The sequence below is a fragment of the Balaenoptera musculus genome, chromosome 1 (assembly GCF_009873245.2).
Source record: "Balaenoptera musculus isolate JJ_BM4_2016_0621 chromosome 1, mBalMus1.pri.v3, whole genome shotgun sequence".
Classification (NCBI taxonomy): Eukaryota; Metazoa; Chordata; class Mammalia; order Artiodactyla; family Balaenopteridae; genus Balaenoptera; species Balaenoptera musculus.
Window position 1 is genome coordinate 67,919,779 of NC_045785.1, and position 26,435 is coordinate 67,946,213.

General features: G+C 36.2%; 1 protein-coding gene across 18 annotated transcripts in view; it reads right to left on the minus strand.

Moving 5' to 3' along the window:
* The window catches only part of FUBP1 (far upstream element binding protein 1), a 34,037-nt gene extending 14,935 nt beyond the window's left edge, over nucleotides 1-19,102 (minus strand). For 3 of the 18 annotated variants that reach the window (XR_005019667.1, XM_036850167.1, XM_036850144.1), the window contains exons 1-17: nucleotides 18,865-19,095; nucleotides 12,743-12,833; nucleotides 11,849-11,911; nucleotides 11,006-11,044; nucleotides 9,988-10,027; nucleotides 9,385-9,437; nucleotides 9,221-9,292; nucleotides 9,039-9,096; nucleotides 7,244-7,406; nucleotides 7,047-7,145; nucleotides 6,821-6,922; nucleotides 6,468-6,570; nucleotides 6,264-6,364; nucleotides 5,741-5,882; nucleotides 4,952-5,112; nucleotides 2,254-2,405; nucleotides 2,089-2,168 (exon numbers count right to left, since the gene is read on the minus strand). Coding sequence is in view for 12 of the 18 variants with exons in the window: in XM_036850167.1 (XP_036706062.1) it covers nucleotides 2,089-2,168; nucleotides 2,254-2,405; nucleotides 4,952-5,112; nucleotides 5,741-5,882; nucleotides 6,264-6,364; nucleotides 6,468-6,570; nucleotides 6,821-6,922; nucleotides 7,047-7,145; nucleotides 7,244-7,406; nucleotides 9,039-9,096; nucleotides 9,221-9,292; nucleotides 9,385-9,437; nucleotides 9,988-10,027; nucleotides 11,006-11,044; nucleotides 11,849-11,911; nucleotides 12,743-12,833; nucleotides 18,865-18,984 (1,639 nt within the window). In the remaining 6 variants the exon portion in view is untranslated. Of the gene's footprint in view, nucleotides 1-2,088; nucleotides 2,169-2,253; nucleotides 2,406-4,951; nucleotides 5,113-5,740; nucleotides 5,883-6,263; nucleotides 6,365-6,467; nucleotides 6,571-6,820; nucleotides 6,923-7,046; nucleotides 7,146-7,243; nucleotides 7,407-9,038; nucleotides 9,097-9,220; nucleotides 9,293-9,384; nucleotides 9,438-9,987; nucleotides 10,028-11,005; nucleotides 11,045-11,848; nucleotides 11,912-12,742; nucleotides 12,834-15,189; nucleotides 15,336-18,864 lie in introns of those variants that run through there. The other 15 variants (XM_036850199.1, XM_036850174.1, XR_005019678.1 and 12 more) reach the window with 14 other exon arrangements.
* Between the last annotated feature and the right edge of the window lie 7,333 nt (nucleotides 19,103-26,435).

Below are 26,435 nucleotides of genomic sequence, written 5' to 3' on the forward strand. Positions count from 1 at the left end.
TATATGTAATCGATTTAGCCTTCATCCCAAATGGTCAGCAATTCTCAGCTGCCTAATAAAACAAAGGTTAGTGATGTTTGAGAAAAAAAGGGTAAGGATTCCCAGAGTGAGCCAATGTCTAAGGTGATACAGTTATAAGGCATTATGCCACTCTCCGTAAGTTTCTAAATTAATACATGTGTCCCAATACATAGTATCATTACCTGTATAGTAATTAATACAAATATGTCACTTGACACCACGTCTACATAGAGAAACTGAGATAAAACACTTTTAGGAATTGATACTCACACTCTTACAACGTGTAGACCATATATGAAAACCAGTCTCATAATTACATGTAACTAATACGTACTGAGAACTTACTAAATTCATTCATTATTATATTCATTCATTTACTTATCATTTTATAGATAAGAAATCAGATTTAGAGAGGTTCAAAACTTGCTTACTATCCCATAATTAGTAAGTTATGACTAGGACTTATTCAAGTCTGTTTCACTCTAAGTATGTGACTACTACATAAATCTTTAACAACCCAGTAATTTTTTTATAGAAACAGATTTTAATTCAGAGAATACAGACTTTACTTGTCAATAAAGGGCCACATTTAAATACCAGGATGTTTAATACAGAGTAATGAAACAGTTTCATTTTGGTCTAACCCTAGCTGTTATCTTTTAGCTAAATGGGTTATTTCTTTCCCAAAGGCATTGCTGAAAGCCACATTCATTAACCAATTCTTTCATTGATGACTTCACCACTACCCCAAGTGGGAAAATGAGACTGTAAAACAGAGACCACTTCTTATTCACATCATTTCTCTCAATCATACTACCTACCCAGAGCATCCAAATAGGTGCAATCCTGCAGATCCAAGTTACCCAATATAAATCTGCCCCTTAATTTTCTCAATCTCTTCAGTGGTGGGATTCTTCTGCTTAATAACACCATACCAATTAGCTTACAAGAGGGAAAGAAAAGTCCTTCCATTCTTTAAACACTATTATACAATAAATCATATTTGACCCTTCTTCTGTTAAGTCCTTCTAGCACGGTATTGCTAACATTTTAAGTACGCATTTCTACAGAATGTAAATTCACTGTTGCATACTCAGACCTTAGTGCACACAGTTTGTTTCCTGAACATGTGGGAGCTGTGGTTATTTGGTAACTGTCATGTTGTATCATCATGTTCCAAAGAGCATACCTCCTATGAAATTAAGGTATGTTATAATACAGGGCCACCCTTAAATACCAGAAATGTTTAATAAAATTCACTAAAACAATTTCATTTAAATTATTTTAGTTTTTAAAAAAATAAGCATACTAGTGTGAAAAGGAATCCTTAATTCGGTACCTTCCTTGAAACTACTCCAGTGAAAGACGCCTAAGAGGTATGTAGTAGGTGAGAAAAAAAAAAGGATCATAAATAAAAGTTACTGGTTTCAATGAATGCTCTTTGACCGTGATGGAAAGAAAAGTACAGGGTGGGAAAAGACTCAAGGATAGAATAAAATGTAACAGATACAAATCACATCTGAACAGAGAAAATATTTAACTAAATTAATTTGAGAGTTCCAACATGCAGATATTTAATACAGGCCTGTTTTTTACTAACCTGAAGTTATATTAGGAATACTAAAATAGGCAACTTACATATCTTTTTTGAGAATTTGGAAGTTTAATGCCCAAGGATTAAACACTCCGACTCACACAATTTTATAAATAAATGTACACTATTCTTTCATGGATAATGTCACGATTAACATACAGTACATTTGATGGCACTAGCATCTAAAACCTAAGACACTGTACTTCTTCCTATACTTTTGGCTTTTAGCATTCTGCTGTATCACTTCTGAAGTAGAGAAAGCCAAATGCAGGTAGAAAAAGACCTACAAAAACAGACCATACTCACAACAGTCTTATACACTGTAGTAGAACCAGAACCTAACACTTCTGCTGAAGGAGTGAAACAAGTGCAGAAAATGCACACAAGGTAGAATCAACACTAGAAAATTTATAACTATAACAGGAGTGGCAAACAAAAACACAGATTACACCCAAATGATAAGCATCTTTTACCTGGATCTGGAGGGGCCTGTTGCTGCCAATGTGGATACGCGTTTCCCCACCCCTGGGGAGCATAAGGGGCTGGAGGACCACTGAAAACACAGAAATCAATTTTAAAATAGTTTCCCAAAATCTAGAATCTTTGAGCAAAAGCCTAGAACCAAACTCAAAACTTACTGAGGAGCAGGGCCAGGTGGTCCTGGATTATAAGGTGCAGGGTTATATGGTCCCATTGGAGTTCCAGGCCCAGGGGGCCCAGGAGGCCCATGGGGGCCTGGGACACCATGGGGCCCATGGGGTACAGGTGGCCCTAAAGGATTTACTGGGCCCTGCAAAAAAGCAAAAGACAAAGAAAAATCAGAAAGACAGTAATGGTTAAACAACATTTCAAAGGCCAAATAACCTTCCATTTTTACCCTTTTACCTAACCACAAGCAATCTAAAATTTATGATTTTCCTTCACTTCCTCACTCATGCTGCAAAACTTCTGAACTCTACCATATTAATGAGGCATGTAAAATTAATTAAAATCAACAGCATTAGCAAAGAACTGAAACATTAACTTTACCTTCTATTCTTTTCAGGCTGTTCCCTTTTCCATTATTCCCCTTTCCTTGCACAATTTTTACTTTTACTATCCCTTTATCATCTTAATCATGGAAGTTTATCAAATATCAAGTTCTTACCTCTAGCTCTTCTCTCTCTGCATCTACTCTATATCTATTCACTTAACATTGTAATCAGAGAACCATCCTGACAATACAGTCCTCAAATTGCTTAGGTCTCATATCGTGAACTGGCTATTGAATACTTTCCCAATAATGTAACAAGTTCTCACTCAACAAACCAGTCCTTCTCACAGCCTTCCTGTCACTGAGCCCCATTTCAATCAATAATTTAAATTCATTTCCTCCCTCACCCTTTATCATTATTTTCTGAATACCATGAAGATTCCCTTTTTAATTGATTTAATAAATCAGGATATTTCGTATCCATTTCATTCCACATCATAATTAATAATGCTTAGGTGATTCTTCTTTGATAATCCAACTTGTAAGGACCACTAGATTTAACTGTTCTAAAATAAAATATTCCTTTCATGCAGTTAATACTCACCATGTGACAATTTGGACAAAAATGCTTAATCTATATATGGTTGTCAATTTTCTCACTACAATAAAGCCAAACTTCAAGACTTTCATAATAACCTGTCTCTTTAAGTCTCTAACTGCTGTCATTATCCCTCACTTCAATGATACATAACCTATCCTTTCCAAATAGTAAAAAAAGGATTACTGAAAAAAGGTAGCAACATTTTTACAGGGCTTTGTTCCAGGCACTCTTTTAAGTGATAAACACACATACTTCAAACACTTAATCCCTACAACCCTAAAAGGTAGGTATGATTATCCTCACTTTCAGATGAAAAAGAGGCAAAGAGTGTAAATATCTTCCCCCAAGGTCACACAGTCAGTAGATGATTCAGAGTATTTTGAACCCAAATAGCCTGACTCCAGAGTCCAAGTTCTTCTTAAGAGCTTCTCTTGAACAACCTATCTTGTCTGTCCATCAACCCAGAAGCAATGCTGATCCATGCAAGCTAATGACAGCAAAATCCAAAACCAAGATGCACGATTCATTTTTCTGGCATCAATTCCTGCCATTACTGAGTCCAACAATTATTTTCTTCATTTTTTTGAACAATTATACTTATTCTCCATACCACAGAACTTACAACGTTTGTGTATATTTTTATAAGGTATTCTTTTTTTAAAAATAAATCTATCTATCTATCCTACCTACCTACCTATCTATCTATCTTGGTTGTGTTGGGTCTTCATTGCTACAGGAGGGCTTTCTCTAGTTGCGGCGAGCGGGGGCTACTCTTCGTTGCGGTGCGCAGGCTCCTCATTGCGGTGGCTTCTCCTGTTGCGGAGCATGGGCTCTAGGCGTACGGGCTTCAGTAGTTGTGGCTCACGGGCTTAGTTGCTCCGCGGCATGTGGGATCTTCCCGGACCAGGGATCAAACCCGTGTCCCCTGCATTGGCAGGTGGATTCTTAACCACTGCACCACCAGGGAAGTCCCTATAAGGTATTCTTAAGTGTCTTTTGTATATCTATTTTTTGTTTTCCCAAGCAGAGAGAAACACCCCATTCACAGCATGGCAAACATCAAGAAGAACTTTCCTAAGATACTCTAATTATTATTAATAATTTAAGATGCTCCCACACGTTAATTCTTCACAGTAAAATAAAAGAAACACAGTAAAGCACTATTTTCTCACTATTTCCAAATTTGATCATGCATCAGAATCACCTGGAACATCCTTCTAAAATTAGATGCTGGGTCGGTCCTATTGCAGACATTCTGAATCAGAACTGTGTATATGTGTCAAGGTGTAAAGGACCCAAGCAGTCGACATTTTAAAACTCCCCAGATGACTGTCAGCCAGTCTAAGAATTAGGATTTATAGATTTCTACTTTACTGAGGGGGGAGGCATCTGATTCACCTTTGCTTCACCAAAGTTGGGTAAGCAAGCCCTTAATAAATAGTGACTTCCTGTTAACTGTCTCCTTCAGGTATATTCCACAATCTTCCACCAACCCTAATACCGTAACTCAAGTAATGCTATCCTCTTATTTACCCACCCTCAAGTACAAGGTTCTGAACACCTGTAACTGTGTATTAACTGGGTCATTTTCATTGCTGGAAAATCTCTTCTATATCGTTATGTTTCTATTATGTGACCAGACCTGTAATTTTAGAGTAGAAATTAACATTTTTCTGTATAGCACTTATAGGAACATATGAATTAATGTCTTATTTAACTAACAGGATCTGTGCTATCAACTGGAAGTTTAAAGCATACTCACACCAATCTTTTCTTCTATGAGTTGCCGAGCATAGTCTATTTGCTGTGGAGTTCCACGAATTGTAAATAACTTCATATTAGGATCTGCATTAGGTGGAGGATTTCTCTGAAGTTCTATTCTTGCACCAGACTGTTGGCTTATGCTTTTTATGGTTTCACCTCCTAAAATCAAAGCACAGTAATTTCTCTAAACATTCAAAGGATACAAGAGGAGCTATTCAAAACAAACTGATCACAATTAAGAAGGTATGAACTGTATCCCATCTGCTAATATTCTACTAGGAGTTTCCATTTATTCTACACTTTAAGTCGAATTATATGAAGCATTTCACACATTTAAGTTTTAAGACATAACTTAGTTATGTCTGCACCCAACCTTAAAATGAATTATAACATCAAAATATTTGCTTCAAAGAAATTGCTTTTCTACGCAATGTAAATATAAACTAACACAATGATTTAAAAATTCAAAAATTTAAAAACATGTCAGGAAACAGCAAAATAAACAAAAACACTAACCACTTTCTAGATCAGAAAAAAAATTTCTTACACTAATAATTATACTGTTGGTTCCCTTCTCTAGAAACCAATGTGATTCAAATCCCACTCTTGATTTAAGTACATATAAAGCCCTTCATTTAGGCTTTAGGTGTTACGATCAGCATAAAAACACTTTTCTACTAAAACACAGCCAAAAAAAAATTATTGCTACTCATTTACAACAGCAACAGAAATAGCATCCAGAACCGTTAAATTATTAATCACACATTAATAGTTTTAAATACATTGCCTTTTCCTATTATTAATCCAGTTTTCCCAGTTGGTACAATGAAATTAAATTCCTGTAGTCCACCAGGTGGTCCCATGTTCCAGTTGCCTTGACCTCTACCTCTTCCTCGACCACCAGGTCCAGGTCCACCAGGATTACCAGCCTAAAAGAGGGGAAAGACAAAGTCAGAAATATGTTCTTCTTTCCACAGTAAAATTATTACACATCTATTTCCCTCAACTTTCATTTTCCTAAATGAGAAGTTTAGAGAAGTTGGGACACACCTTGGCCCCAATAATCAAGAAATGACCACCACCATTTATTCCTTTTATGCCGTGGTGAATAAAGTAGTGCACTTATGTAGCTGCCGTCCTGCTCCAAAATGTTTACCTTAAAGCAATTTAAACTTTCTAGCTATTAATAAAGTATCACCAAACAGATTCTGATAAAAAAAATATGGAGGGGAACTTTCACATTTAATGAAGGAAAATATTTTTAAAATGAAAACAAAACAAAACAATGAAAATTTAACATTCTATCAAACCTGAACACTTCGAAGAAGGTCTGTAATAATTTCTGCAGCATGTTGACATCGGTCTGGAGGTCCTGTTATTTGTGCTATTCTATCTGGTGTTGTTCCGTCATCTTCAAACAAAGGAAACAAATTGGATTAATTTAGCATTAAATTAATTAGTGTCAAAAGTAACTGCCACCAACGCTTAGAAAATAAATATATGTACTCACTCACCTGGCTTAAACTGAATTCGAACACCAGCATCATTTTGTATTTTTTTAATCATCTCTCCATTTCTTCCTATTACGATGCCAACAGCGAATCTTGGAATGGGGACCTTACACAGAGAAGACTAAGCATTAGGAAAGCCATTTCCTGAAAAATTAATCTGCCCCAAACCATAGAAGTACTATATTTATATCAAAGAGGTTGGCAAGATACAAAGTACACATTCTGTATTCTAAGGTAGAAAGTGGGGGGGAAAGACAGTACAATGTTAGAGAAGGCTATGTAACACAAAACAGGAAAAACCTTATTTTATTTATGCACTAGCATTCAACCACTTCTAAATTGGTATTTTTACTTACATCTATTCCTTCATTTCCTCCTATTCTTGACCCATACTCATTTCGAACTTCTCTGAAACCACCTTGATCACGAATTAATTCTAACACCATTTCCTTGGCTTGCTGAAGTAGAAAAAATTACCCAATTTAGGAATCGTGTCTCAAAACACTATAATTATTCATGCATGTGTTCCCCCTCTGCCATCCACCCCAAATCCCTCTTTGTAAAATATAAACTTAAGTTTACTTGAACTTTGTATGGGTCCCCTGTAATCCTAAGAGGTTTGTCAGCACCAGTGTTCTGAGGTCCATCTTGGATCATAACCATTTTAACTCCAGCCCGTTCCTGTTAATCACAGAAATCAGCTTTATTAACAAAAGGGGACAGGAAGGAAACGGGCTCAAAACAGACAAAAAGTAATCATTTTACAAACATAGTAATACCTGAAGTTGTTTAATAGTCTCTCCCCCCTTTCCAATGACTAATCCTGCTTTGCTAGCTGGAATCATGATTTCTTGAACCGCATTTCCTGGCCCATCACCATGATGGAAGCCAGGGGCTGGTCTTCCCTTTTCAACAATCTGGTCCAGTAACCGTTTTGCTGATCTGTTAACAAATTAATAGTCAATAAAAAATAATATAATCAGGTACTCCTCCCATCCCAATTCAGGATAAGGTGGCCTAAAACTAAATTTTAACAATTAAAAGAAAATGCCGTGAGTGTCAAAGACTGAAACCATGCAATAAATTTTCTAGGTATCAGTATATAATCAATATTTTTGAGAATAGTCCAAAATTTCCAAGAAGACACACCCTACTTCTAAAGTTATCTCAGAATAAAGCTCATTCTTCCAAAAATTAAACAATGTGTTTACTTTTTAAACCTTTACTTTGGTTACTCAAACGTTAAAATTTATTTGTTCATTCAACAAATACTTAAGAAATGTCAACTATATGCCAGGTACTATTCTAGGTAATGGGGTTACAGCAGTGAAATAAAAAGACAAGGTCTTTGCTGGCATGGTTTAACGTCATCAAATAAGTAAAAATAGCAGGTTAAAGGAACAACATGTCATTTGTTAAGTGCTATAAAAAAAACCAAAACAAGATAAGGAGGACAGGTTTTGTGTATGTATGTGAAGGGATGCTATCCTATGCAAAATAGATGAATGAACAATTCCCTGGCGGTCCAGTGGTTAAGACTGCGCTTCCACTGAAGCAGGCTCAAGTTCGATCCCTGGTCGGGGAACTAAGATCCCAGAAGCCGCACAGCAGGGCAAAAAAAAAAGATGAATGACCTTACTGATAAGGAGACATTTGAACCAAGACCTGAAGGAAGTAGAGGAGTGACTATGAAAATACCTGGGGAAAAATGTTCCAGGGAGAAGAAACAGAAAGTGCAAAGGACTCTAATGAGAAGCACGCTTGGTGTGCTGAAAAAATAGAAAAGAGGCTAAATGGGGCTAGAACAGAGTGAGTTGGGAGAAGAATGGTAAAATATGAAGTGAGAAAGATGGCAGGTAAGCCAAGCCATAATAAAGACACTGACTTCTACTCTAAATGGGAAAGCATTAGAGGATCTTTGAGCAAAGTAGTGATATGAATTGATTCATATTTTAAAAGGATCGGTATGTCTATAATTAGACAAGGCTAAAAAGAATGGAGACACATTGTTGTAATATAGGCAAATGGTGTCATAGATAGGGTGACAGTATAGAAGGTGACAAGAAGAGGCTGAATTCCAAATAATTGGGAAGGAAAAAATGCTTATGGATAAATGAGACTTTAGACAAAGATAAAGTATTAAAACAGAGTTTTCATACACTGAAATGAGATGAACTAGATTGAGTAAAAGAAAAAGCATGGGCTGGAAAACAATGATTCTGTTTTTAACAATTTGAAATTTAACATTTAAAGGTGTCTAGTAGACATTCAAGTGGACAGTATACTAAGGAAGCAGTTGGATATGAATCTGGAATTTAGAGAAAGAAATCAAGGCTGAAGATTCAAGCAAAGCTACCACCTTTTAAGGAGTTTTTTTGTAAAACAGAGCAGAGAATTAGAAATGTGGGGTTTAGGGATGGTTTTCTGTTTAGAGGGATTTTCAAGCATGTTTATATGCTGTTAGAAATTTTCTAAAAAAGGGGAAAAGTAATAGCGCAGAAGAAAGTCAGTTCAATTGCAGGGACAATATCCTTCAGTAGGAAGGAAGGGCTGGAACATGATTTTCATACTTACTGGACAGACTCAGGGGTTCCAGTTAACATACAAGACCTTTCTGGAAGGCCACCACTGTCTACAATTAAAAACAAACAAAAATCTTAGGCCAAGAAAATGTTAACAGCATCATTTTCACTAGCAACTGTAAAAATGCTAGTTTTCTTGTCACTTTGAAAATAATAGCAAGAGAATAACATTACCAGGAGCTATCTGTATTTTGCATCCAGATTCCTGTTGTATGCGTGAGATCTGTTCACCTCCTCTGCCAATTACTAGTAAGAAAAAAGAAAATTATTTGCTGAAAGATTTTAAAGTATGTTTTGATTATGTTTTTTCATAGCTTTAAAAAAATCAGATTACTTACTAAATCCAACCATCCCATCTGGAACTTTGTATTCTTCTGTCATTACAGACCTGCTAAGAAATAACAGAAACCAACATTTTCCTTCAAAGAAAGACAGATAATTTGTTTACAAATAAAAGGTAAACATAAAAATGGAAATCTAATGGCTCCTAATAGCTTAAACTAGATTTCTAGGCACATACTTAACATACTCAAAGTCAAAATACAGGGCCTGAGTAGTTAAACCCAGTATCTTAATTAAGGTCATACACATCAAGTGAGGAAGGTATGGTGGATGGAACAGTCTAAAGGCACGAACAAAAAGGAGTTGGGGTGCAGTTCGGGAGATATCATTTTAACAGTTATTTTCATTCAGCTTAGTTCTTCTAAAGTGTGGCTAATTCCACCCATCCTTTCAAATTACAAACGTTATCTCACTCAAGAAAACAGATCATTTGCTATCACCTATTTGAGTCAAGGGAAATGACCTATATATACCAAAAAAAAAAAAAAAAAAAAAAAAAAGCAGACACATATTCACTATATACTACCTTGGCTGTGTTTCACATACAGTTCAACTAAAACTTGCAAAGTGCCCTTTGAAAAGCTTTTATTTGACTATACCTTTGCTGCTGATGCATCGGTGGTAACTGTGTTCCGAAAGCTACCAAAAAATTAAATAAAGTGAAAATTTAATTTAATTTAATTGACATATATTTAACAATATAATCATTTTAAGCAATTCTAAAATCTTTCCCTGACACACAGACAACACCCTGAAGAGCACAAAATTTTATGCAGAATACTTAACACTGAGAGTGGGCAAGAAACTCAGTGAAACGGCAGACATTATTGGCAATAGCATAGAAAAATAACTGTCCTTTTTCAAGCAGCATAAGCAAAGATTAAGAAATGGAGCTATAACCCCTATGTTCATAGCAGCACTATTCACAACAACCAAGACATGGCAATAACCTAAATGTCCATCGACAGATGAATGGATAAAGAAGATGTGGTACGTATATACAATGGAATACTACTCAGCCATAAAAAAGAATGTAATAATGCCATCTGCAACAACATGCATGCAAACTAGATATCCATACTAAGTCGGAAAGAGAAAGACAAATATCATATGATATCACTTATATGCGGAATCTAAAATTTGACACAAATGATTCTCCCTACAAAACAGAAACATACTAGTGGACAGAGAACAGACTTGTGGTGGGGGGTGGTGTTGGGCTGGGGGAAGGATGGAGTGGGAGTTTGGGGTTAGCAGATGTAAGCTAATATGTACAGAATGGATAAACAATGAGTTCTTACTACATAGCACAGAGAACTACATTCAATATTCAATGATAAACCATAATGAAATATATAACAACTGTACTTCAAAAACAGAGCTATAAAATAAATTGAACATGTAAAATGACTTAGCAACTAAATCTTAAATTATACTGATACATGGCCATAATTGAAGTGGGAGATAGGAGGTATATTTTTACAAATAAATTCATACAAAAAGAAAATTCATGGCCTTCAACTAACTTCAAAGATACCCAACAAAACATAGGAACAAAGCCCTAATATTAAAATCCAGTTACTTTAACTTTTAACCCAATTTAAAATAAATACTTACAGTCATTTTGAGGAGCAACTTTCTTAGCATCTGGCTGATCTGCAAAATTAAGAGTCTTTTAATTTTTTGCCAATAAGTACAAACATAAGACTTAGCTCCCCCATGCCCAATCAAGAATACCAATATAAACATTTACTGAAATAGCTGAGGATATGGTTTATCATTTGAACCAAAACTGCCAAAAATCAACCCAAACACTTAGTGATCGAAAGAAAACGGCATTTCTTTCATTCTCTTCATGTTTAAAAGATGCACAGACATTAAAAAAAATTCTTTTTTACTGAATCAAATCACTGACCTCAATGTATGTTAAGCACTTTAGAATGATACAAGACAAAGTATTTAGTCCGTTACTTAGCAAAACATCACATGCTAAAGTCTAATGATGCTTCCCACTGTAGGAACTGAAGATTGGAAGGAAAAAAACCTATCAAAATGTGAAAATTTGACATATCAAAAGTTGAGTGTATCTGACAGTGAACACAAAGCTATGCAAAATAAGTAAAAAATCACATTACAAGGCAATCTCAATCTAAACTGTTCTACTGTTCCTAACCAAACATTTCACAGCATAAACTTCAAAAGAAACTCAAACAACTACATGACTTCATCTTTATCTACATCCTTTACACACATGAATACAATGCGTACCTTAGAATAGGCAACCTACAGCTCAAAGTACTACGTTCTCCTCCCCCCTTCAAACTTAAATGATTAAACATCAGAATGTTGTGCAACAAAAATTCAGACACATAATCCAAGAAATATTTGTGTCCATTTAAGAATCCACTGGTTTATTTCACGTTTACATACTGAACACAGGTAATAAATAAAAATTCCTGCCTTTAAAAGGAGAGGGCATTCCCTCCCAGTGTGTTGTACTGCTCGGACTTGTCCAAGAGCCATCTACACATAAAATAAAAAGAATACATTACATACAACATCTGAAGCATCATTAGCTCATTTTTTTTGTATATTAAAACCTCACTATAAATGTGAAAGACACTTAAATAAAAGGAAACCAAGTACTCCTGGTCAAAAGCTACAAATACATTCTATACGCTCATTCAGAATCCTCCTTTAAAAAAAAAAAAGGGCAAAAAGAAAATGTATCAAAATTCATACATCAAATCTAAAACAAAAAAATATGTGCAGACTTCTAAGTTCAGAAGGTTCAACAATTATGTTTTTAAAAAATACAAGGCACTGTTTATCTACTGTTTTAAGCCACATTTTGAGTTAAACCTGAAACACAAAACAAGGTACTAAAACAAACAAAAAATGGTATAACCTGCAACACACTAAAGTAGCAAACTATAGCAACTTCAACCTTTAAAGTGAAATCTGAAATAACAAAGTAATGAGAATACAGCATCTCAGATTAATTCATGTATGATGAGAAAAACCCATGAAATGTTTCCTAAACACTTTGTATTTTTGTTTTCTTCAGTATATTAACAAGTCGTCTGTGCAAACTATCAATCTGGCACAATCCTAAAAGAGGGAAAATGATGTTTTCTAGTAAGACAAAACTGGCTGGTTAACTCAAATTTTACCTACCTTGTCTAGGTCTCTTTTCCCCCCTCTCCTTTTGAGGCCAATATAACCCTTACAATTTTAGGAACCTTATGATAAAAGCAATGTTTCAAAAAAAGAACATTTGAAAAATACTGAAAATCACTTCAACTAAACTCTGTTTTTGTAAAACAATTTAAAATATTTATGGCTATAACTTACCTCCATCTTCCAAAGGTCTTTTTTGTCCCCCATAACCATAGTCATTAGAATTCAGTGATGTACCAGCATCACCTCCAATTTTTGCTGCAATCTTAAAAAACAAAAAACACACCGTCATTAAGGATAGCATCATAACTACATTATTTCCTAATATATGCTAAATATCTATCACATAAGAAAATTAATTTGATAGACAAATTAAAATTACAGTTCGATTTATTACTATCATTAATAACTTCAGAGAGTTAAATAATTCATCATCTGGAATTGCTTCTGATATATCTCTATAAGAACAAAGAAGTAATCAATTAAGAATCTTTAGAAGACTGACCAAATAACTTTGAGGAAAATATGGATCCTAATTCTAACTTCACCATGTCTCTCTCCCATGACTCTCTATGTGTTGGTATAGGGAGAATGTGAACATGCTAAGGCTGTGCTGTCTAATAAGGTAAAATGCTAGCCACATTTGGTTACTGAGTATTTCATATGTCTAGTCCAAATTGAGATGTACTTCAAGTGTAAAACGCACACCAGATAGCGAAACCTTGGAACAAATACAAAGAATGTAAAGCATCTCAAAAATTTTTATATTGAACACGTTAAAATGGTAATATTTTAAATATGTTGGGTTAAACAAAACATGTTAACTTGCATTATACTTCTACTGGACAATCTTTTTCTAAGGAAACGAGGAGGTGTGGAGGAAGCCTAGGAAGTTGTTTGTACGTCCAAGAAAGTCTCTGTTATAGAACCACAACTCATTTCATTGTTAGAGACTTAATTTTTAGAGTGGGCAAACATCGTATAAGAAACACCAGTCTCAAGTCATAAGTGGGGCACAACCAGGGGTTATTTACTGCATTTTTCTATGAAAAGGGAAATGGAACTAAAATTGCTGAGTGCCAGCGAAAGGCCAAACTCTATATTATAATAAATGTTTTATACTCATTTTGTCACTGAATCATCACAACAATTCTATGAGGTAGAGTACTCAGTGAGATAGATATCCATTTTACAATTGAAAAAAATCTCAAGATATAACTTAATCAATGTTACATAGTAAGTGAATGGTGGAGAAGTCCCAATTTCTACACACCTCCTTGGCAGTTACTAAAAGTGGTAATCACCAAAGATGGGTGATGGGCTCATTAGAGTTCATCACGTTATTCTTTCAATTCTGAGTATGCCTGAAATTATCCATAATAAAAATGAAACAGAAAATGAAACTTTTGGTGACTGGAATTCTTCTAAAAAGGTGTTGATGTGGAACTAAACCAAGTGCCTCAACCTTCATTATAATTAGAAAACTGGAAAGGATAAGCTTATTCAACGACTTGAACCCAACATGTATCACGTAAGTCCTAAACATGTATCAGTTCCCATATACCAAATGTATTTCCTAGGATTCCTAGGTTTCCCTTTTTCTCATCTGTAAATGCAAACACCCACCACAAAGCATATTAGGATTAAATATAAAAATGCTCAACAAAAAAGGTATACAATTATATATTTCCTGACTCTATAGCTTTGGTCACTCTAACCTATCTTAATCATCTTTCACTTTCTCTAAAGCTTATTCGAATCTTTGATCTAATTAAAATCTTATTTCTTTTCTGAAAGTTTTCCTCATCACACCTGAAAACTGCTTTTCCACCCTTCAGTTTTAAAGCAATCAGCATTTGAATTGTTCCTTAGGAAATTTAACATACTGCTAGGCATTGATGTTATGAGGAAAATATTTCTGGTCCAAGGAAAGAGTAATACTAATGAAAGAAAATGGTTTAGGCTGGTAACACCTTCTGCAGTTAGCTTTTATAAACACTGAGTTTGCAAAGCAGCACTCCTCGAGCTCCAAGGAACTTCTGCACAGAAAAAGGATATTTATTTATACCTCCCTATCCACTGAATAGTTCTAAAAATATCCAACTGAAAATAAAATTGATCCTTAGTTCACTCAGAAGAACCAGTTAGCACCATCTCAAAAATTCAGAACCAACACAAAAACATAAGAGAAGAACTTTTAGAAAAAATACTAACAGATTTAATCAATTCTCCAAGATCAACAGAAAACATACACTTCCTAGGTCACTTCACAGAATTTAAGAGAAACAGTAATTCCTAAAATCCAACCTCTAACTATATAAAATTCTTATGAGACTAGTAGAATTAAGTGTAGGTAACTTCTTTGATTTTCAATTTACAATAAAAATTCAAGCTTTCCATTTGGACCCTCCCTACTTCTCAAATGAGTAAATATTTTTTGTGCTTTCAATGTTTTAGCATTTTCCACCTTTCTTCATCAATTATTCCTAGAAACCAAGAATTTTGGAGTTGAAAGGAAATTTGAGATTATTCAGTCATACCACCTGATTTTAAAGATTAAAACGACAAGAACAAAACCACAAACAGCAACACACAAAAAGCTGATTTTCAGAAGTAATTACCTAAATGCCCAAAATGACTATCTCCTAATTTTCAGTCTACATGCTTCCTTAGGCTTTGGGGTCCAACCGTGATTTGGGGTCAGTGGTAATTCTGGTTTTACTGCTTTGTGTCCTTGCCAAATTTTCTTAAGCATTTTGTGCCTCATTCATCTTCTGTGTACAAAAGAGATAAATAGTTTCTACACTTACCCTGTAGAATAGTTGTGAGAATTAAATGAATATAAATATGCTTAGCACAGAGCCTAATATGTAGCATATAAATTGCCAGTTACTATGAACAAATCAGCACACTTTAATTCAACTATAAAGCAGGTTCACAAGACTTCAAATATTCAATTTAAAAAATTTAACAGGTTTTTATTTGTACTGGCCAAAGACATACACTTTGAAAGAACATAATTATTTTCAGAACAAAATCTCATTACTGCTTTAATTCATTAAAGATATCTGTTGATTCAATTCAATAAATATTGAGTACCTACTATGGGCAAGGTCCTAATGGATTCAATTCCTATGCACCAGAAATGTGAAGAGGCTAGAAATATTACTGGCCCACCACTTTATTAACATTGTCCCCTCTTTACAGCCCAGAAATCTTTGCTTATTATCATAATCAAGCTTTGCTATCCCATCTCAAAATGTGTTAAAAAAACAAAAACAACCAAACAATGCCCCCCCCCACCCCGGCACACAATCAAATGCTAGTTTTCACTGAAGAGATTAATGGTAAGTAAAAAGTCAACAGTTCTATTTTATAAATTTTTCATTGCATTCAAACATAATACAGTCTGAATTACTTTCACAATTATCCAGAGATTTCAAGAATTAAGTACTTAATGACTAATTTAATAGTTGTTTAGAGGGGAAGTGATGAGGATTGATATTCTTGCATAACCTGTGATCTACCACTCTACTTAGTCTCAGTCTCTGATTCACTTCTATCTTCATATAACCTTAAGGGGAAAAAAGTAGATAGATATCTCTCAATTTTCCAGTGTTTCAAAGACAGAACTTGTTATCAGTGTGATCACTAAAGATCTAATCAAAGAATTTCAACATCACCCTCTGCAGTTACAGTTTGAAATACCCAAATATAAATTTCTAAAGTACACAGGTTGGAAACTCTAAACTAGAGAAGCAGTCTGGTGCCCCTGTGCTAGATTAGGTCACAGAATATTATAATAATCTGGAAATTTCACATTAAAATAAATAAACTATTAGAATTCTCTAGAAAAAAGACTGAGCAACTCGGCCTCAACTGCCTGATGGCAACAATCAGCTAGAGTAAATGCTACTAGCATTTACTAGATAGGGACCAGGGATCCTAATCATTTGTTCTGCTTTCCTGCATAACAAAGAACTATCCAGCTGAAATGCCAATAGCTTCCCAAGCAGTTATGCAGCTCTTTGAAGGCAAGAAGCTGTTCTTATACCTCTTCCTTCCAAAGAACACAGCACAATACTCTAGACAAAGAAAAGAAACTTAAGGTTAGATGGAGATTTTGGAAATATAATTCAGTATCCATTTAATATAGATAAGGAAAAAAGTTATTTCAGGGATTAACCTAATTTGTCCCTTCAGCCAAAGCACTTTTCCCTATACTCCACTTACATAATCAGACAAGCAGCTCTACAACCAATATACGGAGGCATTCTCAAATGTAACCAGAAGGGGCAATTCAACTCAAATGCTAAATCTGAGAATCTCAGACTTAAGATCAATTCTGTAGAAACAATCAAATTACAGCAAAGACACTTGTAAATTATATTACAGAAAGGGCACTGGGGCAGCTATTGGCATATAAACAGAGGACAAGAAATTCATAGTTTGAGGACAATTTCTATATTTAAAAAAGCAGTCTAAATAAGAAAATTGTCTTCAGAAGTTGTATCCACCTGTACCTTTTCTCACCTCATTTTCCACCCTCCTTCCCCCACCCAACCCTATCCTCCAGAGACTTCACTCTTAGGTTCCCGTCATCCCCAAAAACCCCATACCTTTGCACATGCTGCTTCTTTCTCCACTGGTCAAACTCTCACTCATTCTTTAATGCCTTGCTTAAAATATCAGTCCTTTACTTTGGCAGTTAGGTACCCCACTTCCTGGTGTTGTGTACAGTACCTGATTCATAGAACTCTTAAATGTTTACAGAACAAATAGATGAATTAACAGTGCCCATATTTTGTCTACTGTTTGAAAGTGTTAATCAGATACTTCCATTCTTTTGTCTTTGGTTCCTTGACCATCATAGCTTCCTAGAAGGCAGAAACCCAATTAACACATTTAAAAAGTCTCCAGTATTTATGTACAGTGTGTGTCACAAATTAATTCAATATGCTGGTTGAATAAAATAATTCAGGTGAGTCTTCCAATCTAATCTAATAAAACCCTTCTAACAGAGTTCCTGTCATTATATAAATGTTTCAGTCACTATTCTAAACATGTTCAGAAGTAGTAAATAAGAATTAGGTGAATAAATCGCAGAATTAGGGTTAATGATGACCTTCTGTTGACTCCTTGGAAAATTTCTGATTAAAAACAAGTACAGGTACATTTTTATTTATAATGTGTTCACATTATAAAAATATGAGCGCTTTGCTACATCACTACAGATTTTATGGATTTTGACTCCAATGATCCTTTAATTCAACCGGGGGGTGAAAAATAAGTTAACGAAGTGAACTCCTAATGTAATCAAAACATACCACAAAATTGGATTCTGATTATCATGAGCTTAACACTGTACTCTAAAAATGTCTAGCATCTAACACGCATCGTGTCATAACGAGAATGTAAGATTCTTACTTTTGCTTAGACACAAGTCCATACCAACATCACACGTTTTAAAATTACATTAAGGGACTATCTAATAAAGGTAAAGTTCAAATAAAATCCTGGAATACAACTTTTTTTTTTACAGCTTTTGTTTGGCTAAGTGGTGTCTTTAGGGCAAATGTACGCACCTACGTAATACAAAGAGGTCTGGTCAGTTTACGACTCTGAACTGAGAGGCAGATTCAAATTGAAACTTAGGGTATAATGGCCCTGAAGCCATTTTGAGAAGTAAGAAGGAAGGAACCGTAGAACACGCGTAAATCCCGCCCTGAAGAGGGATTCCAACCCGGAATACGAGTGCTCTCCTCTAATTCTCTTCTTTGAAGGTGTGAAAGTGTATGGTACGCGAAAGATTAATTGCGGGAGAGCTCGAACGGGTTGGAAGCTCTAAAGACTGCTTTAATGACAGATCCCTTCCCTTACCATGGCTCCTGCGGACAGACCCTAGTCCTTTCCCAAACTCATTACTAGAAGCTTCCATACTATTGTGTAAAACTACGCGCGCTTTACCCCATGGAAGAGGATGTTCACTCCGAGAAAAAGGAAATGCTAACTCCTTGGAGAAAAAAGCGCGAGTACCGCAGAAACGGGAGAAAAATCTAAAGCCATCTTCGCGTAGCACGCGTTGGGGTTCAAAGTAGCTTAGACACCAAGAACACAAAACCGAGTTCCACCCTCTATTCGGTATTACCAACGTGGGGAAACGTGAGTCTCGTCACATTTCAGAGGGCGGAAGGGCACTTCTTTCCTCTTCCTCATGCGCGAAGAAGTAGCGGCCTACTCAGCCAGCGGCCAATTACCGTGAGCTGTCGGGGTCTCGCCGCGCGGTCCAGACTTACCTGCCGGGCTCTCTGCAGCGCATCTTTGAAAGCATCGTTAACTCCTCCACCACCACCGCCGCCGCCTCCACCACCAGCTGAGCCAGAGGAGGGTGGAGGCACTGTTGAATAATCTGCCATGCCTACTCTACAGTGGCCGCTACCGCTTCTTCGCAGGGACCTCTCAGCCAACTGCTAAGAAAGAAAGAAAATGGCGGCCGTCGAGGCTGTATCACATTCTTGTGCGACCATCGTGCCGTAGAGGGGCGGAGACTGAAAGAAGAAAATCTCGCGATGTTTTGAAGCAACGCGCTGGTGTGGGGGGTGGGGCTGGAAAAAGACAGGCAGCGAGATATCGCGAGAATTGTCTTTAGATTTCGCGAGAATGGGGTTTCTATTGGCGCCTCCTATATGTGCGTTCTTGGGTTGAGGTGGTGCGGTTATCCCTCTGGGGTAGTGGATGAGACTGGTGAGCTGGCCGCCGTCTGCTTAAATTTTTGAAAGGCTGGAGGAAAGGAGTAGTTTCTTATCGGTCGCCGCCTCAGGGAGGTAGAATGGGTGGATTTTCCGCCGAGGGTCGTTCTGTGTACCATTGGGGAAGTTGGGGACGTCGATAGGCGTAACGGCGGCACAACAGTGTCTAGAGCGTGCCGCCGGGAGGGCATCTGGGAGAAGCGCGCTTTGGCCGCCGCGCGGTGATGCTCCCGAAAACGTCCGCCCGGCATAGCGGGAACGCGGCATGATTTTAAGGGTAGTAAAGTGTCCCTGCATTTTACTTCTAGATTGTCACTTTTGAGTTTTGTCACAAGTGGGGATGAATTTAGGCCGGAGGCCTTAGTTCTCGAGCTGATTTCGAAGTTTTTGTGTAAATTCTTTGGATGAGGCTGTGACGATATGACTGCCCTTTTCTTTACCTTTTTAAAATGTAATTGTTCCTAAAATTCAGTTTTAGCCAGACTCAGTAACCTAGTATCGTATGTATCCATGGCCAGTTTTATTGAGGTACTTATAGATAAGAAACAGCGTCCATTTCTTGACCAAAATTGGCTTTGTGGCTTCTTCGAAATAGTTTCCCTCAGCCGCAACTTGTGAGAACTCTAATGTTTTGTATTGTCACCCCGGGACTAGATGATGATGATGTTGATTATTTTGTTTTTTGTTATCTACTTAAGTTACCAGGTAATTTCTTTCTGGAGCATATCGTGGCATGTAGTTTACTGCATTAGTGGTAGTAGTTTCAGACCCATTCGAATGCTTTAGGAGTTGATCACAGTGATTTTATTTTTCCCCAAAATTCTTTCCCTTTAGATAACAAAGAATGAGGTAAAATGAACTTTACCAACTTTGGTATTTTGTGTTTAGTGAGTTAGGTCTCAAAGAGTACTTTTCCCATTGCTAGTCTTAGAGTAATTAAGAGAAACGTGTGCTGCAGTCTTCCTTATACCTGAAATTAATGTATCCACTTGCTCAAGGCCCAAAGTAAGTCTGATAACAGTTAACATGCACACAGATACAAGTGGGCCATCATTTTCCTATAATTAACTTTTCCTACCATCTTATCCATTTATAGCTCTGATTATGTCCTTCAGTGTGCATAGCCATCTATTTCGATTTTGGGGGGAATTTGTATTTGGAAAAGCAGTGAATGTGTTGGACTACAGATTTAAGCGTAACTGGTAAAAAGAAAAACTGTATAAGCAGTGTTGGGTGGTATTGCTAAATAGGATTTCTTCAGCTGTGCTTTGAGAAAGTCTGTGCAATAAATGGCATTTATTAATCAGTAATTGATTTTTTCATATTTGATTAATTAGACATATACCAGTTAGTCCTGATCAACATAGTGTTAGTCACAGAGTGATATAATTTACCTCCAAAGAAATAAACTTTGTTTCATGTATACCACAATTTTAGTTATCTCTAAACGTTGAAAATAAGTAAAGACCTCCATTTCTAGTTTTTTTGGTAGAGTCTCCTGGAAGTATGGGTATTCTAGGATGGGAACCATTTGGAATCAGTCAAGATCAGGATTTCTCAACCTTAGCACTATTGACACTTTATGGCCAGGTAATTTTTTATTTTATAGCACTACTGTGCATTGTAGTATGTTTAGCAGTATCCTTGGCCTCTATCCATAGATGCCAGTAGCACCTGTACCAATATGAGAACCCCCTATACCAATTATGACAACCAAAAATGTCTCCAGAGATTGCAGGTGTCCCCTAGGAGGTAAAATCACTCCACAATGAGAACCACTGGTCAGCCTTGATCGCTGCCCCTGATTTTTCCATCAAGAAGACCTATTTACCTTACTTCAGAGGTATATTCCACATTCCACTACTTTTCATCTCCACTACTCCTGAGTTACCATCACCTCAGTCTTGGGCTGTTACAGTAGCATTCTAGTTGTTTTTTCTGCTTCCACCCTTACATCTTTACAATTTACTTTTAAAAATTACGAAATTTTATACAGCGAAGTATATAATATATATGTAATGTCTCAAATGTAACAAGCACCCATGTATCTGCTTTCCAGGAATGTTCTGCAAAAAATAGACCACTACCAGTACTCTTGAAGCTCAAGGGTGCCTCTACTTGAATGTATTACAATTGTTTCTTCATATAGCAGCTTAAAAGCTTTCTTTAAAACATAAATCAGATCATCTCACCTAGTCTTCTCTCTTATTGCACTTTAAATCCCATCTCCTGGAATGGCCTAAGGGTGCCATGTAATCAGGCTACTATCTAAACACTCCTGCTCCTCATTCCATTTGAGCCACCTTGCTGTCCAAGAACATTCCTGCCTCTAGGGCTTTATGCTTGCATTTTCCTCTGCCTGATTCAGATGTTCTTATAGACCTTCACATGGATGATTTGTCCTCATCATTTGGGTCTCAGTTCAGATGTCATCTCCCTAGACCATCTCTGACCTCTGTTGTGCCATTCTGCAGTCACTCTCCAATTACCATGTTCTCTTTATAGAATTTATCGGAAATTATCTTATGTCGTATGTGTTTACTTGTTTATTGTCTGTCTTCCATTAGATTGTAAACTGCTGGAGAGCAAGGACCTTGTCTGTCTCTACCACTGACTAGTCCCTAACACATAGTCTTAGCATTCTAGATATTTGTTGAATGAATGAATGTTGAAAACAATCCATCTCTACATTTTAGTTGATTTTGTGACCTTGGTCAAGTGAACTTAGACTCTGTGTCTCAGATTTCTCATCTACATAATGATCATAACCTGCATTGGTATCCTCAAATGAGGTATCTCTGTGAGCTCTTCAGAAACTGGGAAGTGCTATCAAATGGAAATTGGCTTTATTAAACATAGAATTTGGCTTCTGGTATTTCATAATTAGGAAAGGATAATCCATGGTACTCCACTTCTATAAATTTTTTGGATTAAACATCTATGTTCAAATCTTAGTTTTGGTAAAACCCAGGATCCTGTAACAGCAACTGAATTGTAGGAAAACTATAACCAGTGACTTTTGATTTGGTTATATGTGAATTAGTTCTGAGTCCACTCAGTCTTCTCAAAGCCATTTGTAGTTTGCTGGTTACTCTAGATAATTTCATTATAACTGATGAAATCAGACTTTTCTTGACTAAATGCATTTCCCTTTGCAATGTAAATCCTCTTAGAAGTGGATGTATCTGGAAGCAACCTAAATGCCCATCGACAGACGAATGGATAAAGAAGATGTGGTACATAAATACAATGGAATATTACTCAGCCATAAAAAGGAACGAAATTGAGTCATTTGTTGAGACGTGGATGGATCTAGAGACTGTCATACAGAGTGAAGTCAGTCAGAAAGAGAAAAACAAATATCGTATATTAACGCATGTATGTGGAACCTAGAAAAATGGTACAGATGAGCAGGTTTGCAGGGCAGAAGTTGAGACACAGACGTAGAGAACAAACGTATGGACACCAAGGGGGGAAAACCGCAGTGGGTTGGGGATGGTGGTGTGCTGAATTGAGCGATTGGGATTAACATGTATACACTGATGTGTATAAAATTGATGACTGATTAAAAAAAAAAAAAGACAAAAAAGAAGTGGTTGTATCATAGCTAATCTAAAACTGGTTTATTGTGCTTTGAGAGATTGGCTAAATTTTCAGCTGAATTCTATTTTATAGTCACTGTCTTATAGAAATTAGTATTCCATATTTCATTCTCAGGATGAAGCAAAAATCAATGTTTTTAAGCTTATAAAAGTCTAGCAGGGGCATTTAGATTTATCAAATAACAGAATGAAACGACTAGTAAAGATAGTACAAGTTGGGCTATTAAATGTACTGGCAACGTTCTTCATTTTACCTTCTGATTTATTGGTTACCAAATGACTGATTCTTTCTCAGCATAACTTTCCACTGTTAGATTAGTTAAATCTGTGTGAAATATTAACAGATTCTTATTTTATAGCTATTGGAGAAAAAAAGTCCATTATAGCTTTTTGGATAGGCATTTTAGAGTGGCAAAATTGTACAGACTTCCTGCCTCATCTTTTTATCTATCACCTACCTCCTAACAACTGTTAGCCAAAAGGAGCTGATAACTTTATGCTGTATTCTGTGTGTCATTTGAACCAGGCCTGTATTTTCTCAGTGCACAGTCACGACAGATTCAGGTTAAATGTGAGGAGTAAAGTGGCCAGTTAGTTCAAAGTAAAGTAAGTGGTCCAGGATGTTGTTTTAGGGTATTTAATCATTAATGTTGGTCATTGGTCTTAATGACTTTTGTGTCCTTTCTGATCGAGTTTGTAGGATTCTGTTTCAGACTGTGTGAATGGAAGCAAGAACTATCAGTACTTGCATTATAAAGGACAAAGTTGTTAACACAAATGTAACTTGGGAACTTTGTGGAGAACAACAGTTTGACTAGTGTCTGAAACTGGAGGCAGCCCCATGTAGTGAAAAGAACTCTGGACTTGGTCCCAGAGGATCTAGATTCAAGTCTGACCCATGTGCCCTTTGGTAAGTCACATAACTTCCTTTTACCGGCATACCAGAGACGGCAGTTTAATCTGTTTTTGAAAAGTAAAGGATAATAAAAAGTCTTATGTTTTCACACCATGATTTCTGTCTTTTCTCTTTCAGAAGTCACCATAGTATCATCTCACCCTCAGTTATTAGAAATGTCTTCTCTGATTTGGATGTCAGATTTAATAGTATGTCCTGATTGAAAGGCTGTTAGAGCATTGACAGATCCCCTAGGATATTGCTCATGACCATTGATTTGCCATAAATCCAGCCGTTTGCCATCCTTGTCATTCCCACCTATTCATAACTGCAGAGCCCTCGGGCCTTTGCACATATCTTTCTCTTTGTCAGGAACACCCCTCACCTCTTCCATTTCACTGTTGCCTGTTGAAAATTTTCCATTTTTTCAGAAAACCTGTCCAGAACTATCAAATTTAGGGATTCCTATTTGTATTCATGTACCATATCATGGTAATAATACCATAATATCATTTATTGTTTAGAATTCCCACTAGATTATAAGGTTCATGACAGTAAGGGCTATGTCTTTTTCTGTGTCTTTACTGCATAGCACACTCTGAAGTGCTATATACTGGGCACTGTAAGTGCTTTACATGTTTTTAATTCATTTATCCTCACATTGGCTCTATGAGATAGGCGCTATTAAAATCTCCATTTTGCTGGGGTACAGATGAGTTAACGAACTTGCCCAAGGTCACGTGTTAGTAAATGTTAGAGCTGAGATTTGAACCTAGGCAGCCTGACTTGAAAGAATGGAAGAATCTATTAAAAATCTATGAAATGTATCTCTTTGTAATTTCTAGGGTATGAGTCACAATTTGGTATTTCTTACTTGGATGTTTAAAATATTTGCATTAGTTTTTATCAAGACTTAGGCTAAAATTCTTCATGGGAAGGCAGCTCTTAATGTAAGGTAATAAAAGTAGATTACTTACAAAATTTAAAGAACCCGTGTGCTGTATAACATTATAGAAGCTTGTTTTTCTGTATTGCTAGTTGCACTGGGTGGATTAGTAATATGCCTTACTAAAGTACATAGTGCTTTATGGTGTGTGTGTATATATACATATATACCTGTATATTTGATGATGATTAGTGTTATTTTTCAAATACATTGTTCAGGGGGTTTATGTGTTTGTAGTACACATCACTAACTAGACTGTAAGACTTCTCAAGACAAGGATAGGATTGATTAATTTTAATTTTTCCCCTATATTACCACACAGCACCTGTGATAATGTTTGTACTGTTTGTCTGCATATTGTATTCCTCTACAAAATAACCCATCTGCTAAAAGAAGCATATCAGGAGTTTTTAGATTAGACTCTTCTGAGACTCTTCTGAGAAGGAAAATCTTTATAGTTTAATCTTTTAGAACAATTAATGCTTGAGACAAAGGTTCTTTGTGAAAATATAATAAATTTTCTCTGCCCTTGAGGACCTCTTCATTGAAGGTGGAAGGCATATGAGGGAGAAGGGTGGGGTTTGCTGAAGTGCCATTTCCAACTTTACAGGGTTCTTCAAATCTAGTGAGAGAATGACTATCCTTTCTGTATCATACAGAGGACCTCTTTGAATATATATTGAGTGTTTGGCTAGTTGCACACATCTGTTGGCATCCTGTCTATAAGCAGGATCTGTCCTTTGGGATCATAGGAGACAGAATGTAGCATCATAGAATATACAGAAAATTGAATATCAGTATTCAGTGAGAAAAGTTTAGAGCTGCCTGCTGGTAAGCCATAACACTCCCAGTTTCCCATTACTTTAGGGATGTTGCTAGGTCAAATATCTGGGACTCAAAGCATCTGTCTCAAAGTGGCCTTTACCACTCAGTTCTGGAGTGATTTTTAGCTAGTTCTATAGCATGCATTTCAATAATTTGTAATAAAGCTGGTATATAATGCTGTAGAATATCATATTTAATGAAACTGCAGAATATATATGATATGTATGTATATTCATAATTTACATTAAATTGGTCCTATACTTACTCCCCAAATGTGTTTCCAAACTCGTGTCTGCAGTTACCTCTAAGACTTATTTGTATGTTGCCTCAAAACCAAAATGTCTAAAAAAAATTCGTGTATTTACTGTTCTTAGTCTCCCTTGATTTTGTGGTCAAAAGCATCTTTATTTGTTCCTCCCCTACTTAGATCATTTATTTATACATCAGTTCCTTTCACTTCTTCTGTTACATTTATCTTTTTCATTAAATTTTTAGCCAAGTAAAGAGTCGAATAAAAAAATCATCTTTTTTCATGAAACTTAACCTGACTAACCAATTCCAGTGATCTTGCCCTTAATTAAATGGTTGTCTGCATTTGTTACAGGGAGATTCTTTTAAAATGTGAAAGCTGAGCCACAACTACCACTCCCAGAGACTCTGATTTAACTGGTCTATATCTGTATCTGTAAAAACTTCCTATGTTGATTTTATTTGTTTATTTATTTATTTAATTTAGCTGTGCCGGATCTTAGTTGCGGCACGTGGGATCTTCATTGCGACATGCATGCGGGATCTAGTTCCCTGACCAGGGATTGAACCTGGGCCCCCTGCATTGGGAGCACAGAGTCTT